The sequence below is a fragment of the Pseudophryne corroboree genome, chromosome 4 (genome assembly GCF_028390025.1).
Source record: "Pseudophryne corroboree isolate aPseCor3 chromosome 4, aPseCor3.hap2, whole genome shotgun sequence".
In the NCBI taxonomy this organism is placed as follows: domain Eukaryota; kingdom Metazoa; phylum Chordata; class Amphibia; order Anura; family Myobatrachidae; genus Pseudophryne; species Pseudophryne corroboree.
The window spans coordinates 557,111,813-557,128,606 of NC_086447.1; the positions used below are offsets into that span (position 1 = coordinate 557,111,813).

The 16,794-nt window shown below is 44.0% G+C and overlaps 1 protein-coding gene across 7 annotated transcripts in view; it reads right to left on the reverse strand.

Annotated features, from left to right (window-relative positions):
* MAP7 (microtubule associated protein 7) overlaps window positions 1-16,794 on the reverse strand; it is a 401,030-nt gene that overhangs the window by 109,966 nt on the left and 274,270 nt on the right. For 4 of the 7 annotated variants that reach the window (XM_063917404.1, XM_063917401.1, XM_063917400.1 and 1 more), the window contains 4 exons: window positions 15,224-15,301; window positions 3,925-4,088; window positions 3,496-3,613; window positions 1,811-1,891 (listed from right to left, as the gene is read on the reverse strand). In XM_063917404.1, coding sequence (XP_063773474.1) covers window positions 1,811-1,891; window positions 3,496-3,613; window positions 3,925-4,088; window positions 15,224-15,301 — 441 coding nt within the window. The remainder of the gene's footprint in view (window positions 1-1,810; window positions 1,892-3,495; window positions 3,614-3,924; window positions 4,089-15,223; window positions 15,302-16,794) is intronic. The other 3 variants (XM_063917406.1, XM_063917403.1, XM_063917402.1) reach the window with 1 other exon arrangement.

A 16,794-nucleotide genomic window follows, 5' to 3' on the forward strand; every position in this document is an offset into this window, starting at 1 on the left:
TAGACTCCTTAATCGCTAAAGTGTTGCATGGTGAAAACATCCCAAGCAGTCTGACACAGGGTTGCAGGACCAATTGAGCCGCTAGGACTCTGGAAAGTATTAAGCATTCCTGGTCTGTGACCGGTAGGTGACTATTCAAACACATAATGATATTCTGTCTTATGGGTGTGTCACAGAAGTGGTTTCGGACTCAGGCGCTAAACAGTGTACATCTGAGGTCATTCTCTGATGGAGATTCACCCCCTAGCATGAGGCTGGTCCAAGTGCAGATGGCGCTTCCAATGGCTGCAACTGCAGCCACTCAAAGAGGGTACCCCTGCCCTTCTGCATTCAGACGTGTGGCAGTACACCAGGTGAATGGGTGATATTGGCATTAGCATAAAGTTGCTGCAGCAGCATCCGACTCAGAATCAGAATCAGCCCCATGATGTGACCAAATTTTTTACTCTTTGCACTCTGTGTTCCACTCCTGTAGGCTAGAAACAGGAAAGTGAGGCTACAATGAGCACTGGCTAACCAATTATGGACATCTGTAGATTGTAAAAACGTTGCTTTAAATTCTACATTTCTGCTGTGACGTGCAGATGGAATCCATAAGTTTTGTTACAGACTATGTGCATCCTTTTATGACCATAGACCATGTTCAGCGGGATAATGTGGCAAAGGACACCTCCCAGATTGATCCACGAACGATACAATAAGTTTTGCAGAATGAATATGTAGTCAACAAATCTGCAGCAACTGTGCAGTGCAATAATGTGAACATGGACCAGAATCTCTAAGGATGTTTCCAGCACTTTGTAAATTCATGCAATAAAGAATTCCAGCAGTACTGGGGGTAAGGGGGTGCACGTAATAAAGTAACAACTGAGAGTGTGTGTGTGTCAGGGGGGATCCCGGTGGTCACAATACAGGCGCCGGGATCCGGACGGGGAGGGAGCGTAGAACCGGTGGCAAGCGCAGCTAGCCCACAAGGGGCTTAGTTGCCCTCGCCACCCTGCCAGCATCCCAATGCTCAGGATACCGATGTCGGGATAGTGACATTTGGCATCCAGGGTGGCGGCATTACATACCGAAGCCATATATATCTATATACATATCTCTGTCTCTCTGTATATATATATATATGTATGTACACACATACATACATACATACATACAATAGATTTTTAGTGCGCTGTGAAAAAGAAAACCATTTAATCAGCTGCTGTGTACTGTAGACATACACTACGCTACGTAATAAAACAAGCACCTCAAGTACTGTACAAGATACACGGACAAGAAACAAATATTCTTACTACTGTTCTCATATGAGATGGATAACACAAGCACACAGACAACACAAACAGATCACAAGGAAAAGGCAACACTACAATAAAAAGGAAATGGAGAAAGATAACTGCAACATGTGAAAAGTACTGCAGCTAAACTAATACTGTACAAATTGGCACAAAATAAGTATGTATTTCTAGGCTACTCCACTGGGAGAATACATTTTTTTTTCATACAGGTTACCAATTGTGTTATTGTTAATTACTAGAGAACATAGTCATTGGAAACTATAAAACCACAAAGGTATGAAATATTAGATTATAGTTTACAAGCAACACACTAGTAATATCAGAATCACAAACAGTGAGTTTAGGAAGATACATAGTGTGTGTCAGTCAAGCAACGGATTTGCATATATTTCTGTACCAAATGTAGCATGAAAGAATTTAGGAACTAACAAATTGGCTCTATGTCACAAAGGAAATAACACAAAAGCAGTGGTTAAGGGAAAGGTCACACACAGTGGTTCAAGTACCACCTCTTCTAACACCACCCTTAGCTTGGAGATGGTGTGCCAGGTCAGATAAATCGATAGTGGTGAAAGAGGAGTCAACGTAACCTAGGAAAAGAATATGCAAAAGTGATGAAAAAGGAAAAATAAAAAAACATATGAAAGAATGGAAAATGTAAGAACAAATAATAATGGTGATGGTTTGTGAGATGACTGAATTTACAGTACCAGTAGAGTATGTTAGACAGTCACTTCCTGTTCGTAACTCTCTCTTACAATTAATAGCTCACTAGACTCCAATATAAAGGGTTATTTTAATTGATATTAGAAGGTTGCTAAACCAAGTCATTACAAGTTTATTAGCAATTTGTACAAGTTTTCTAATTATATTTAAGTTACATAAATTAAAAAGGGAGGTTAGTTTCTGTAGCTACAGCAGTGCTGAGAAAATTAATTTGACATTGAGGGGAAGTCAGAACTGTACTAACTCCATTCTATCATTATTGTCGCAGGGGTAATTGTTTCTTGCAGTCGGATGGCTCTTGACGCTCCTAACATCCCATCTTGGATGGACCTTGTTAATGTAACCGGGAGTCATGGACATTTTATGTAGAAAAGCAGGGGGCACTCTGTTAATCTGCTATCAGTGGCAATAATTATTCCATCTTGGAGATTTGTAGACTGAATGGACTAAGACTGGTCTTTCTTCTGTATCTATAAGTCTTACTAGCAGTGGCGTATCTATCATGGGTGCAGTGCACTCGAGCCAATGGGTACGGGGGGGGGGGGGGGGTGTCTACACATCACAGCCTGCACCAACCACTGTGCCTCCTTTGCGTAATGCCGCCTCCCTATGCTTGGCCCTAAGCACTTTCTATTCGTGTATTCAGAAAGATGGCATTGCACATGAGCTAGCGAAGATTCTGCCACTGTGCCAAATGCTTTGCTCTCTTCTGCACATGCTCCATCGTTCCAAATTTATCAGTGGAAAGATGGCGCTGCTGGACAAGCATAGGGAGCCAGTGCATCACATGACAGGCAGACATACAACATGGTACAGGGCCCCAGTTCTTAATACACCCCTGCTTATTGGATTTGTTCTTCTTCCAGCACTGTAATATGTTGCATTATTATGTTCACATTTCAAGATTTACCAGTCCATAGATAAGCAATACTTGAAATTTCACCAATGTGTGTTACCATAGTGATATAAGACATGTATAGCCATTTTGACACAAGATGATACTCTTAATGGTATAGAACGCAGTTTGTTACTGTGGTTTGTATTCAGAGCCATAGCATAGCACTTCTACACCGCGCCAGCCTTCCACCCCAGAATATGTGATGTCATAACTTCACAAAGAGGGGCAGGGTAGGGAGCAGACAGTTCACTAAATGCTTCCCCGGGCTGTAAGGAGCCTTCTCAGGTGCCCCACAAGCTGGAGAAAGGGTGCTAATGGGGCAGCGTTGAGGCCACTGCCTTGGTATTGCAGCACCAACCGCAGATTCCTCCTACAGCTATCTATAGAGTCATAGGTGGTCTGTGACTAATCCTATCCTCCTAACTGGACTCCTTGTGGCTGACGAAGATGCCAGGACTGCTTATACAGAATCTAGAGCTTTTTATAGCAATACACAGTAAAATTAGCACCACTAACAGTACAGTACTTTACAATTCGGAACACAATAGTAAAAGTTTGACTCAAAATTACCTGAGCTGCTGATACTTGTGTTGCTCTGTAGCACACCGCCCCAAGACCATCTGTTATTTTTCTGCTTTGGCTTCTGACTTCTTTCCATTGTCCGTCGTACTACTGCTTCATGGCGTTTCTTAAAAAAAGAAAAACATTGTTACTATGTCTAACATCATACCTACAGTGCAGTATATTATATCGTGACCACTCTCCAAGCATTGGACAAAAGAGGTTTTTTCTTTTCTCTCTCTCTTTCGGGACAGGATCTATAAAAATTTAAGAAACTCAAACAGAAATGCACAATAAAGTATAGACGTATAGTTATTTTGAAAAAGTATTATCTCAAAGTAATGTGTTCCCATACTCTCTAAACACCCCTTCTCCCTCAAACTTACTAATAAAACACATACATGCGAGAAGCACTCCATGGCATGTGAAGTGACCTACTTTTTCTTCCTCCAGTTTCTGCTTTCGCTTCTCATCCACTGCAGTGCGCCTCCTTTCCTCTTTGATCCTCTGTTCTTCTAGTTTCTTTTTGCGCTCCTCTATGTGCTTCTCATAGTGCTGCCGAGCTCTCATCTCTTTTTCTAACCATAAAGATTCTCTCGCGGCTGAAATGAAAGAATATGATTGTTTTCATTTTTGCAAGAGGCCATCTTTTTTTCTTAACACTGAAAACATTTTCCTTGCTCCTTGTATGGCATTTTTTATTTGTTACCGTTTAATCCGACCAATGTTTGTTTGTTTTCTCAACAATATTTCTTTTCTCTATCATGGTCCACAGTGATCCACAGGCTCTAACTTGGGATATAAGGTAGCGACAGCAGAACGGGCACCAAACAGTTAAGCTTTTCAGACTTCCAGGATGCAATGGGTCAGCCCCCTATATCCTCGCCTCCTGGCTCAGGTAATTCAATTTTTTTGATTGGTTCGGCAGGAGCTGGACCACTAGAATGGTTATGCTGCAGATTTTTTTTCGAAGCCACAAACTTTATTTTGAATAGTATTTTTTCTTTTTCTGAGTGATCTTTCTATGCGTTTTAAAATGCATAATAGAAATGACGCTCCAACAACTCCACGCCGGGTTGCGACAACTGTTACCTCAGAGTACACTGTTGTTTCAGAGGGGCGCCAGACTGGATGTTATAGCTGGGGTCCATACTGATGATCCCAGGCTGCGGCCGGAGAACGGGGAGAAGGTAAGGCATAATTTTCCAGTTAGCGGTTTAAGACGCATATACCGCAGCCTTACAGTTCCTGGGGGAGACTACCGGACAGTCACTGATGTGGCTGCCACCTCGGGTGCACCAGCACTAGGCCTCAGGGATCACAGTTTCTGGGGAATAGTAGAGGCTGCGATCCCTGGGGTTGATGTTACCAGTGGGGAGTATGATGCTCCCCTGGTCATCCCTTCCCCCAGTTCATGACCAGTTTCCGCAGAGTCTCCCACCATGAACTGATTTCCGCTTCCATCTGAGACTCTTAATATATTTTACCAGTCAGAGTCGCATGTGCAGGTGGGTACACTGGTGCGTCTGAATTCGCTCAGCCGTTTGTTTGCGACATGGTTGCATATGGAGGCGGGTTTTAAGTCTCCCTATATCCCGCTCTCCTGAAGGAGGTGATACAGCACTGAAGTTCCTACCTACCCTTGGCAGTATTGAGTAGTGATTAGGTGCCTGATGTAAATGAGCGTTGTGAACATTTACTACTGTATTATTCGCTGTGCGTCTAAATACATTAGCTGGTTTAAGGTAATGCAGTAATGTTTTTTTCCTACCTACTTGTATGTTTTGTGTAGTTGAAAAATGTGCTCATATTGCATAATATATATATATATATATATATATATATATATATATACATACATACATACATACATACATACATACATACATACACAGCTGTGGCCAACATTGTGGACACTTTTTGAAATTTGAATGTTTTGCTTATAAAAACTGTTTCACCTCACGCAGTGCAATGATTCATATATCAAAAGAAAGGAAATTTAATGCTGAATTCAACACAGTTAACAGAGGTCAAATATTTCAAGGGAAGTTATGCTACTTTCAGCCAGACAAAGAAGCATAGATGCGCGAAATTCAAGAAGCGGATTGTAGTAACAGCTACTACCAGCCAATTGGAATCATCGTCCTGTGGACCAATCAGCTGTCGTTTATGAGCAGGTGCAAGGTCATGTTCAAAGGTGGGAAAAGTCAGTTTGGCGGTTTCATTTTGCAGAAAAAAGTTGGTTACTGAAGTGCAATTACGGTTGGATGTTTGTGTGTATTGATTAGTGCTATTGACTGTGTAAAAAATAAATACAACAATGTCGTCCAGGCAAAGTGGTGACTGGTCACCCAGGAAGAGATCCAGGATTGTGGTGTTACGTGAAAATGGTCTTTCGTATGCAGCAATTGCGAGAGATGTTGGTGGGAATGCGAGAACATCAGGAGTACGAAAGTTTTGTTTATGCTATCAGGAAACACAATCTATACAAAACAAAGAAGGAAAATGCAGGAAAAAGTGCACAACAGCTGTTGATGATAGGAGAATAAAACTAATTTGCGTCAGGGACAGATGGATGTCATCTGCAGCCATTAGCAGTGAACTGAGTGCAACTGGTGTTTTTGTCAGTGCAAGAATGGTACAGAGAAGACTAACGGAGATTGGCCTAAAAAAAGCTATTCCTGAATAAAAGCAGTGGCAGAAACGAATATAGTGGGCACAAGAACACATTGCATGGACAGAAGGTCAGTGGAAACAAGTGATATGGAGTGACGAAAAAAAGATATCGATATTTGGAAGTGATGGGAGAAAATATTTGAGACATCGCATTGGGGAAGAGGTACATCCAGATTGCATTCAAGCAACAACAAAGAATCCTAAAGTGTTATGATCTGGGCATGTATGACAGCAGATGCTGTAGGCTGCCTTCATGTCATATGTGCACACTGAACAGCAGAAAGTACATTGACACCATCCTACAACGAAAACTTCTACCTTCTATTAGGGATCTTTTTCCAGGTAATGCCCAATTTTTTCCCAGCAGGTTTCGGCTCCCTGCCACATTGCACGGATATGCAAACAGTGGTTTACGGAGAATGACATACAGGTGCTGGAATGGCCAGGAAACAGCCCAGACCTGAAATCCACAGCAGATTTGTGGTTCCGTTTGAAAAAACTGGTACATCTGAGGCGTCCATCCAATAAAAGAGAATTAATTGAGGCTATAATTGTCTCATGGCACCACATAATAAACAAGGAAGAGCTCCAAACATTGGTTGGCTCAATGCCACGTCGCTGTGCTGCTGTCTTGAAAAATAAAGGATACCCAACAAAATACTGATAGGACAGTGACATCATCAGTACACAGGGATTTTCACCCTAAGTGTTGTGTTCACTGCATAACTTCTCTTGTAATGCAAATATTTGTTTATTGTGTTTAATTAGGCATTAAATTTCCTATCATTTGATATATGAATCATTGCACTGCATGAAGTGTAACAGTTTTTATAAGCATCCAAAGTTGAAAAATATTCAAATTTTAAAAAGTGTCCGCAATTTTGGCCACCGAAATGTTAGCTGTTTCTCTCTGTTATTCAGATCCTCAATGCTGGTGCAAAGCAGGGTAGAATTGGATTGTACTTCACTTTAAAGTATTAAAGTGAAAACGGTCACATTTAGGTGTATAATTACACTGAAATTGTGGTAATAATCATTGCTATGTCCAAGAAAGGGAAAAGTGATGAGGCACCTACATTAACATCATTTTTGTCCTGCAAAGCTAGGTTAACTGCCCAAGATCTGGTACAAGATGACTTGTGTGCAAATTGCTTTAATTTCCATAAAAGTTTTCTGAATAAACCAGCTCCAAGTCAGGTACCTGTTCAGTCACAGGAACCTCCTTGGGCAGCTTTTGCACAGACACTGTCTAAATTAGCAGACCGTATGGCACCTGCTAAGGTACCAGGTATGGGATTCCCACTTAACTCTTACATGCAACATCCCACTTGGATCATACCACATCCAGTGTTAGATTTAGATCAGTCCTCGGCTGCCCTTCAGCAAAAACAAAAACCGATACGTGCAAGGAATGGAGGTCAGATTGACAGGGAGCTACATCTTCACTGTTTACACAATTTTAGAATCTGAGGATAATTCAGGTGATGAAGCTGAATCCTCCCATTCTAAATCTACATCTAGGAGAGGAGAAGCACTCTTCTGTAGTGGATATACCTGATTTAATTTAGGCAGTTAAATATATTCTGTCAATTGAGGAGGCAGCAGAGCCTGTGCTGAAGTCCAAGGCGCCTGTGTTTAAATGTTCAAAAACAGTAAAAACAGAATTTCCTAATTCAGATCAGTTGACGGAAATTATGCAAGGAGGCATGGGGTACACTCAGTAAGAAATTTAAGATTCCCATTGGGTTCTATCTATCTATTTCCTGCTGTGGAATGTTTAAAAAGGGCTGTTCCTCCCAAGGTAGATGCACACGTAGTTCGACTCGTGCGTAAATCTACATTACCTCAGCCTTCAACATCTTTAAATGATGTAGCGGACAGAAAGATTGATGGTTTTCTTAAGACTGTTTTTTCTTTAGCAGGGGCAGTAACTAGCCCAGTTTGGCCTCTGCATGGGTAGTTAAAGTAGTGGCAGGCTGGCCAGAAGCTTTGGAAGAAAATCTTTCAACATCTACAAGAAATCAGTTATCCCATATTGCATGTATAAAGCAGGCAGCTGTTTTTTGGAAGAAGCTGCCCTGGATATGGGTACAGTAGCTACTCAGGCTGTAGCGTCATCAATAGCAGCTCGCAGAGCTATCTGGTTACATGCATAGAAGGCTGATTCGGAATCCAAGGTGGTTCTGGAATCGTTACCTTTTACTGGAAATATGCTGTTTGGCACAGAATTAAATAACATTCTTGTGTCTGAAGCAGACACTAAAAAGGTGAGGTTTCCCTCTTCATATAAGTCTAATGTGAGGAGGCAAGGGAAAGGAATGTCTAGGACTTGCCTTCATGTTAAACAGGAAAGAGTTAACCCTATGGCCCAAGTTCTGTGTTCTTAAATTGAAGCCCTCAGTCTGTAGAAGTCACACACAGGAAGTATGCCAGAAGCAGACAGCAAGGGAGTGTTGCTTTTAGAAAAGCCCTCCTCCTTCTCTGGAAAGACTGACAACATGATCCACCAATCAGAAAGGAAGAGATAGAAAAGAACCAGCAAGGGGGAATTGTGGGAGTGAGGAAGTTGCTGGGAGAAAGAGACTGTGTTGTGGGGAGGTGATGGTGCACAGCTAGACTCACTGGAGGTTGGGGTGTCGTCCCCTCTCAGTGTCACAAGTGATCAGCCACTCTATGTGACCTGCTACAGCTGTCATTGCTACCCAAGACTGAAGGAGATATAGAGCAGCTGGTAAGGACTTTGCTGAACTCTGAGTGGACTTTATTAGTATAATCCTGCTTGCTGTTCACTGGATTTCTGGGTCTCTCTGAATAAAGATCACCTTGCTTTTATTGTAACCCGCTCCACTGTGTGATCCCTGAACCCCAGGTCACCCGGAATCCTCACATCTAAACCCAGTTTTCCTGCTTTCTGGTCTTTTCGGGCTCAAAGTAAAGCAAAAGGAAAATAGGATTTTGGTACTTACCGGTAAATCCTTTTCTCCTAATCCGTAGAGGATGCTGGGGACTCCAAAAGGACCATGGGGTATAGACGGGATCCGCAGGACCTTGGGCACACTGAAAAGACTTAAGACTGGGTGTGAACTGGCTCCTCCCTCTATGCCCCTCCTCCAGACCTCAGTTATAGGAACTGTGCCCAGGAGAGACGGACATTTCGAGGAATGGAATTTTGTGGAAACTAAGGGCTACAAACATACCAGCCCACACCACAACCATACCGTACAACCGGAGTAACAGTAAACCAGATAACAGTATGAAAAAACAACAGCAACATGCTGAAACCAGAAATACACAAGTTCAACCCGTGTATAAACTAAGTGAACCGACAAGAGAACACCGCAAGAAACAGTCCGCACTGGGATGGGCGCCCAGCATCCTCTACGGACTAGGAGAAAAGGATTTACCGGTAAGTACCAAAATCCTATTTTCTCTTACGTCCTAGAGAATGCTGGGGACTCCAAAAGGACCATGGGGTTTATACCAAAGCTCCAGACCGGGCGGGAGAGTGCGGACGACTCTGCAGCACCGACTGAGCAAACTCAAGGTCCTCATCAGCCAGGGTATCAAACTTATAGAACTTGGCAAAAGTGTTTGAACCCGACCAAGTAGCTGCTCGACAGAGCTGTAAAGCCGAGACGCCCCGGGCAGCCGCCCAAGACGAGCCCACCTTCCTGGTAGAATGGGCTTTAACCGACTTCGGCACCAGTAATCTGGCCTAAGAATGAGCCTGCTGGATCGTACTACAAATCCAGCGTGCAATAGTCTGTTTTGAAGCAGGATGACCAATCTTGTTGGAAGCGTACAGGACAAACAGTGCCTCAGTTTTCCTGGCAACCGCCGTACGGGCGACGTAGATCTTCAACGCCCTCACTACATCTAGAGACCTTGAAACTGTCCCAGTATCCCTGGCCACCGGTACCACAATAGGTGTTATTAATGTGAAACGAGGAGACAACCTTTGGTAAAAATTGTTGACGAGTCCTCAATTCTGCCCTATCCGAATGAAAGACCAAGTACGGACTTTTATGAGATAAGACCGCCAACTGAGACACCCGCCTGGCAGAAGCCAGTACCAACAACATGACTGCCTTCCAGGTGAGAAACTTCAACTCAACCTTACGCAAAGGCTCAAACCAGGAAGACATGAGAAACTATAGGACCACGTCCAGATCCCATGGGGCCACAGGAGGCACAAACGGAGGATTGATATGCAAAACTCCTTTCACGAACGTCTGAACCTCTGGGAGGGCAGCCAGTTCTCTTTGAAAGAAAATAGACAATGCCGAAATCTGCACCTTGATGGAGCCCAACTTCAGGCCTGCATCAACACCAGCCTGCAAAAAGTGGAGAAAACGCCCCAAATTAAATTCTTCCGCAGGAGCCTTTCTAAACTCACACCAGGAAACATACTTCATGAAAGTGAATTGGCCTTACACCCAGAAGTCTTCCAGATTCTGGTCAAAAGGTGGGAACTGCAGGAGGTGGATCACATGGCCTCCTAACAGAAAAACAAAGTACACACATATGGGTCAAGAACAAAGGATCCACAAGCAATCTTCATGAAATCTCTGTCAGTGAGATGAAATTTTCATGTGGCTTATGTGTTTCCGCAAATCTCTCTGGTAGCCAGAGTGATTAGAAAATTCAAACAGGAAGGATACTAATAGCTCCGGCGTGGCCCAGAAAAAAACTGGTACACAGATCTGCAGAGGCTGTCTGTGGACGCTTCGTTCCTACTAGCTCAGCGTCCAGATCTGCTAATTCAGGGTCCGTGTCTCTACAAACATTTGGATTGATTGTCATTGATGGCGTCTATTACTGGATTTGGCATGCATATTTCCAATGGTGCGCTGACAAAGGTTTTGACCCGAAGTCTTTCAGAGTTTCTAGAATTCTAGCTTTCCTTCAAGCAGCAATGGACAGGGGTCTCCGCATAGCTTCCTTGAAGGTTCAAGTGTCAGCATTATCTGTATGGTTTCAAAAGAAAATTGCAGACCTACAGGATGTTCGCACTTTGTTCCCAGGGAATGCTTCACATTCAACCTCCTTTTGTTCACCCTACAGCTCCCTAGGACTTAGAATTAGTTCTCAGGGCACTTCAAGTTGCCCCATTTGAACCACTGAATCGTGTGGATCTCAAATGGTTGACTGCTAAAATGCTTTTTCTTCTGACAATTGCTTCAGCTAGAAGAGTATCAGATTTAGGGGCACTGTTGTGTTGCCCTCCTTTTCTGGTATTTCATCCAGATAGAGCAGTTCTTAGAACTAAATCTGGCTATCTTCCTAAGGTGGTCTCTAAGTTGCATCTTAATGAAGAAACAGTAGTTCCGGATTTTCAGGGACCAGACCTCTCTGCGGGAGATGCATCATTAAACGTAGCTCGTGCACTAAAGATCTACATGGATCGTACCAGTGCCATCAGATGGACAGACACACTCTTAATTCTCTACTGTTTTCACGAGAGAGGATGGACTGAAAATAAGAAAACACTGGCATTGATGCGTTTTCTAAATCAAGAATCCTCACATTCTGTCCACTGAATCCAAGAAGATCCAGCAAAAAGCTTGCCAGTGCCAATTATTTATCATTACCAGGCTATTTATTAATAAGCATACACATGTACACTTCAAAACCTGAAACAGCTATGATTCATACCCCTTTTCCACTAGCTCAAAAAACCTGGGTTTTTGCACGGGAGCATGCATATACCTGGGTTTTTTGGTAGTGGAAAAGGCTCCCTCTGAAAAAACCTGGGTCAAGTGACCCGGGGATCCTACCCGGGTAGCTACCTGGGTTGGACCCGGCAATGACCCAGCTAAGGGTATAGTATAAACAGGTTACCCGGGTCATCTGACCTGGGACCCGTTTACAGTATGTTAAGAGCCCATACCTCGCTGACCACAGTGTCCCGTGGGCGGTCAGGAGTCTGGGGGGGGGGGGGGGGGGGGGGACAGTGCATACTTGGCTGTCTTACTACCTTTCTGACCGTTCATTCTCTGTCTCCTCTCATGACTCCACCTCCCCCTAACTTCCACTAACTGTAGGGGTACCCCAAGGTTCTGTCCTTGGTCCTCTTCTCTCTCTATACGTCCTCACTAGGTAAGCTCATTAGTTCTTTTGGTTTCCAATATCATCTCTATGCTGATGACACCCAAATCTATCTTTCCTCTCCAGACCTCTCCCCTGCTCTCCTCACTCGTATCTCCAACTGTCTCTCTGCTACCTCTTCCTGGATGTCCCAGCGCTTTCTTAAACTTAACATGTCTAAGACCGAGCTGATCATCTTCCCTCCTTCCCGCATAACCTCACCTCCTACAATCTCATTATCTATTGATGGCACTACTATCTCCTCTAGCCACCAAGTGCGCTGTCTTGGAGTCATTCTTGACTCCTCCCTCTCCTTCAAACTACACATTCAGCACCTCTCACAAGCCTGCCGTTTTCATCTAAAAAATATTTCCAGGATCAGACCCTTTCTGACCCAGGATGCTACTAAGACTCTTATCCACTCACTGGTCATCTCCAGACTGGACTACTGTAATCTCCTCCTGACTGGCATTCCTGACAAATACCTCTCTCCACTCCAATCTATACTCAATGATGCTGCCCGACTCATCTTCCTCACCAAACACACTACGTCCACCTCTCCTCTCTTACTAGACCTTCACTGGCTCCCCTTCCCTTTCAGAATCCATTTCAAGCTTCTCACACTCACTTACAAAGCCCTCACCCACTGCTCTCCCATCTACATCTCTGACCTTATCTCCCTTTACACTCCCACCCATCCTCTTCGCTCTGCTAATGCACGCCGACTCTCCTGCCTACGGATTACTTCCTCCCACTCCTACCTCCAAGATTTTTCACGTGCTGCACCACTTCTCTGGAATTCCCTACCTCTCCCCCTCAGACTCTCCACCTCTCTACAAAACTTCAAATGGGCTCTCAAGACCCACTTCTTGACCAAACCCAGCCAAATCTCATCCTAACCCTATGTACCCCATCTGTGTCACCCCTGTCTGTCTACCCCTCCCCTTTAGAATGTAAGCTCTCACGAGCAGGGCCCTCTTCCCTCATGTGCTTATCCTTTCTTACTTTAATAATCTTCAATTGCACCAAATCCAGCAGTCTTCTGCCACCTTATACTTATTCCAGTGTCATCTGCTGATGTAACTATGTTTATTTACCCTGTACTTGTCCTATACTGTCATCAACTGTAAGTTGCTGTTTTCCTATTTGATTATTTGTTTATGCACTCTGTAATTGGGCGCTGCGGAACCCTTGTGGCGCCATATAAATAAAGGATAATAATAATAAAATGCTGTCAGCGCAGCTGTCTGTCCTGCTATTCAGAAAGTAGCGCTGGCTGGGACAGTGTATGCCTATGGATGGGGGCAGCCCTGCAGCTTCCAGAGTGCTGGGCTTGCCCCCAGCGTGAAGGTGGGCAGAATCGCATTTCGGGCGTGGCCTAACGGGCCGAGGCCATGCCCCGAGGGTCCCGATCTGATGGTTTTCCCGGTGCTTGGAGATGACGTCATCTCCAAGCGCCGGGCAGAAGACACTGCACCCAGGTGCAGTGTAAAAGGCACCGACCCGGGATATTCCCGAGTCGGCGCCGTTGTGGAAAATGGGTCCGTCTCAGATCAGACCTGGCTTGGAACTGTGTTCCAAATCCCAGGTCAGACCCGTGACTTTTAGTGGAAAAGGGGTATCAGAGAGGACTCTGGATAAACAAATGATTTTTGTTTTTTGCAATAAACCTTTGAAAAAGTAGCAAAATGCAGGTTCATAAAAAAAAAAAGTAACATCTGTTTTACCCCTTTCAAGCAAAGAAGGACTATTTCTGTTTCTGTCAACCCCCCCTCCCCCCCCCCCAAAAAAAAAAACACTCCCACCAACGACTGGGCAAACATTGCAGCACTGTTTAAGGTCTTTAGAAATAAAGAAACATGCCTGTCAAGGTTATTTGGAGAAATCTTCTCCCTGAAGCTTCCAACAGGCAGAGCTCAGTGGTTCTGCGTGCTCTGAGGAATCCTTGAGATGCTGCGCAAATTACCTCACATGTTATTTATACAGAGTTCTGTTAATGCATGTGTGCACTTGTGAAGCAAAAATGCTATATCCTTTATAAATATATGTAATCATCAAGGTTTTATATAAGAACACATATTTTACATTTCTTTAATGTCGCCATAATTTCCAGTATTCTGAACTACTAATAAATATTATAGAGCACAAATTGATTACAATACCCCACCCCAAAAAATGGGTTCAGGGTAACCTGTGCCCTACCGTACCAACAAGGCCTTAATGTATGAACCAGCTACAGATATTACCATGCTGATCTTACTGCTATGCAGCATGTTGCATGGCGTGCCAGTTTGCAACTATTCGCAGCCAGCGATCACTTCATTAATTCCTTTAGGCTGGGGCCACACATAGCGGCCAAGCGGGTCCCGTTTGGCCGGGATGGGGGTTTTGTGTGCACACGGATCCTGTTCTGCGGGATGCCGCAGGACAGGATACGGCCAGTGGCACAAGGGATTTCAATGGAGCACAGTGCGGCACAGCACATTGAAATGTATGTGTTCAGAATGATATCCCGCCGACCTGACTTCCGCACATGTGTAGGCGCCTGAAGTCTCCTTACGGCCAAGCGGGCTTGGCAGCTGTGTGTGGCCCCAGCCTTAGGAAATGATGGAGTGACGAATAGTCGCAGCCTGGCACGCTATGCAGCAAGCCGTGTTGCAGTATGCTGCATCGCAGCAAAGATGAGCATAGCTACATCTATATGCCTCATCACCATGACAATTTCTGAACTACAGTATATGTTAAGAGCTGTGGTTCTAAAAGGAAAACTACAGATAAATGCAAGTATCCACTGTTACTGAAAACACGCATGTAGATATTTGCAGTACTCAGTGGTATGAAGTTTTATCCTATATTTGCAAATATTTAAAAAAAAAAAAAAAAAAATCTTCAGCAAACGCACCTCATTATCAACCAAATTAATATGATGCTTTACAGCTAATCATTAAATCCTGTACTTGCATAAGTTCCATACCTATCAATTTCTCACGTTCCTCTCTGCGCTCTCGGGCAAGTTTTTGTTTCTCATCAACCTTCAGAACAAGATGAGGCTCTGGAAAAAACAAAGAAAACAAAACACTTTCTATTAAAGCACAGAGAAAGCATAGCATAGCGGCAGTGATACAGATATCAGGACAGTGGTGCACGCAGAGGGTGGGGAGTCTGAGTAGCCAATGAAGGACAGAGGATTCTCAGACTCCATAATGTCCGTATTGGGAGTGGGGCTGGCAGGTTCAGTAGATTGGCTCCTGCAGCCATACAGGAGATATGAGCACCTTTAGTTACATCATGACATACCTGGAACTTGGAACTCTCAATTTCAAACACTGCATTATAATTGAAGCTAGGTGTAATTTTCAGTATAAAACCATTGCAGCTAAGATGCTGTGTGTAGCTGCAGCAGCTTGGATATGTGGTTGCACACTGCACATCTGTTTAGCTGCAATGGTTTTAAACTGATCATTACAACTATAGATGTGTCCGCATACACCTACATCTATACGCCAAACTGCGAGATGACCACCGAGACTGAAACACTTCGAAGAGTAGCTTACCATATATTTTAAAAATTTTATTATACACATCACAGAATTAGCAAAAAACCACACACACTGAACTAGAGACATCAGACTGACTTTAATGGTACAGTAATTGGCTTCACACATGTATAAATTTGCAGATTAAGCACAATAGAACTTGGAGTGAGAAAATAAGATTTTAAACCTACCGGTAAATCTTTTTCTCCTAGTCCGTAGAGGATGCTGGGGACTCCGTAAGGACCATGGGGTATAGACGGGCTCCGCAGGAGACATGGGCACTCTAAAGACTTTAGATGGGTGTGCGCTGGCTCCTCCCTCTATGCCCCTCCTCCAGACCTCAGTTAAAGAACTGGGCCCAGAGGAGACGGACAGTACGAGGAAAGGATTTTTGTTAATCTAAGGGCAAGATACATACCAGCCCACACCATCCACACCGTACAACATGGAATATACGAACCAGTTAACAGTATGAACAAAACAGCATCAGCCAAAGACTGATCTAAGCTGTAACATAACCCTTATGTAAGCAACAACTATATACAAGCCTTGCAGAAATTTAGTCCGCACTGGGACGGGCGCCCAGCATCCTCTACGGACTAGGAGAAAAAGATTTACCGGTAGGTTTAAAATCTTATTTTCTCTTACGTCCTAGAGGATGCTGGGGACTCCGTAAGGACCACGGGGATTATACCAAAGCTCCAGACCGGGCGGGAGAGTGCGGATGACTCTGCAGCACCGATTGAGCAAACATGAGGTGCTCATCAGCCAGGGTATCAAACTTGTAGAAATTTGCAAAAGTGTTTGAACCCGACCAAGTAGCTGCTCGGCAAAGCTGTAAAGCCGAGACGCCTCGGGCAGCCGCCCAAGAAGAGCCCACCTTCCTAGTGGAATGGGCCTTTACCGAATTAGGTAACGGCAATCCAGCCGTAGAATGAGCCTGCTGAATTGTGTTACAGATCCAGCGAGCAATAGTCTGCTTAGAAGCAGGAGCGCCAACTTTGTTGGC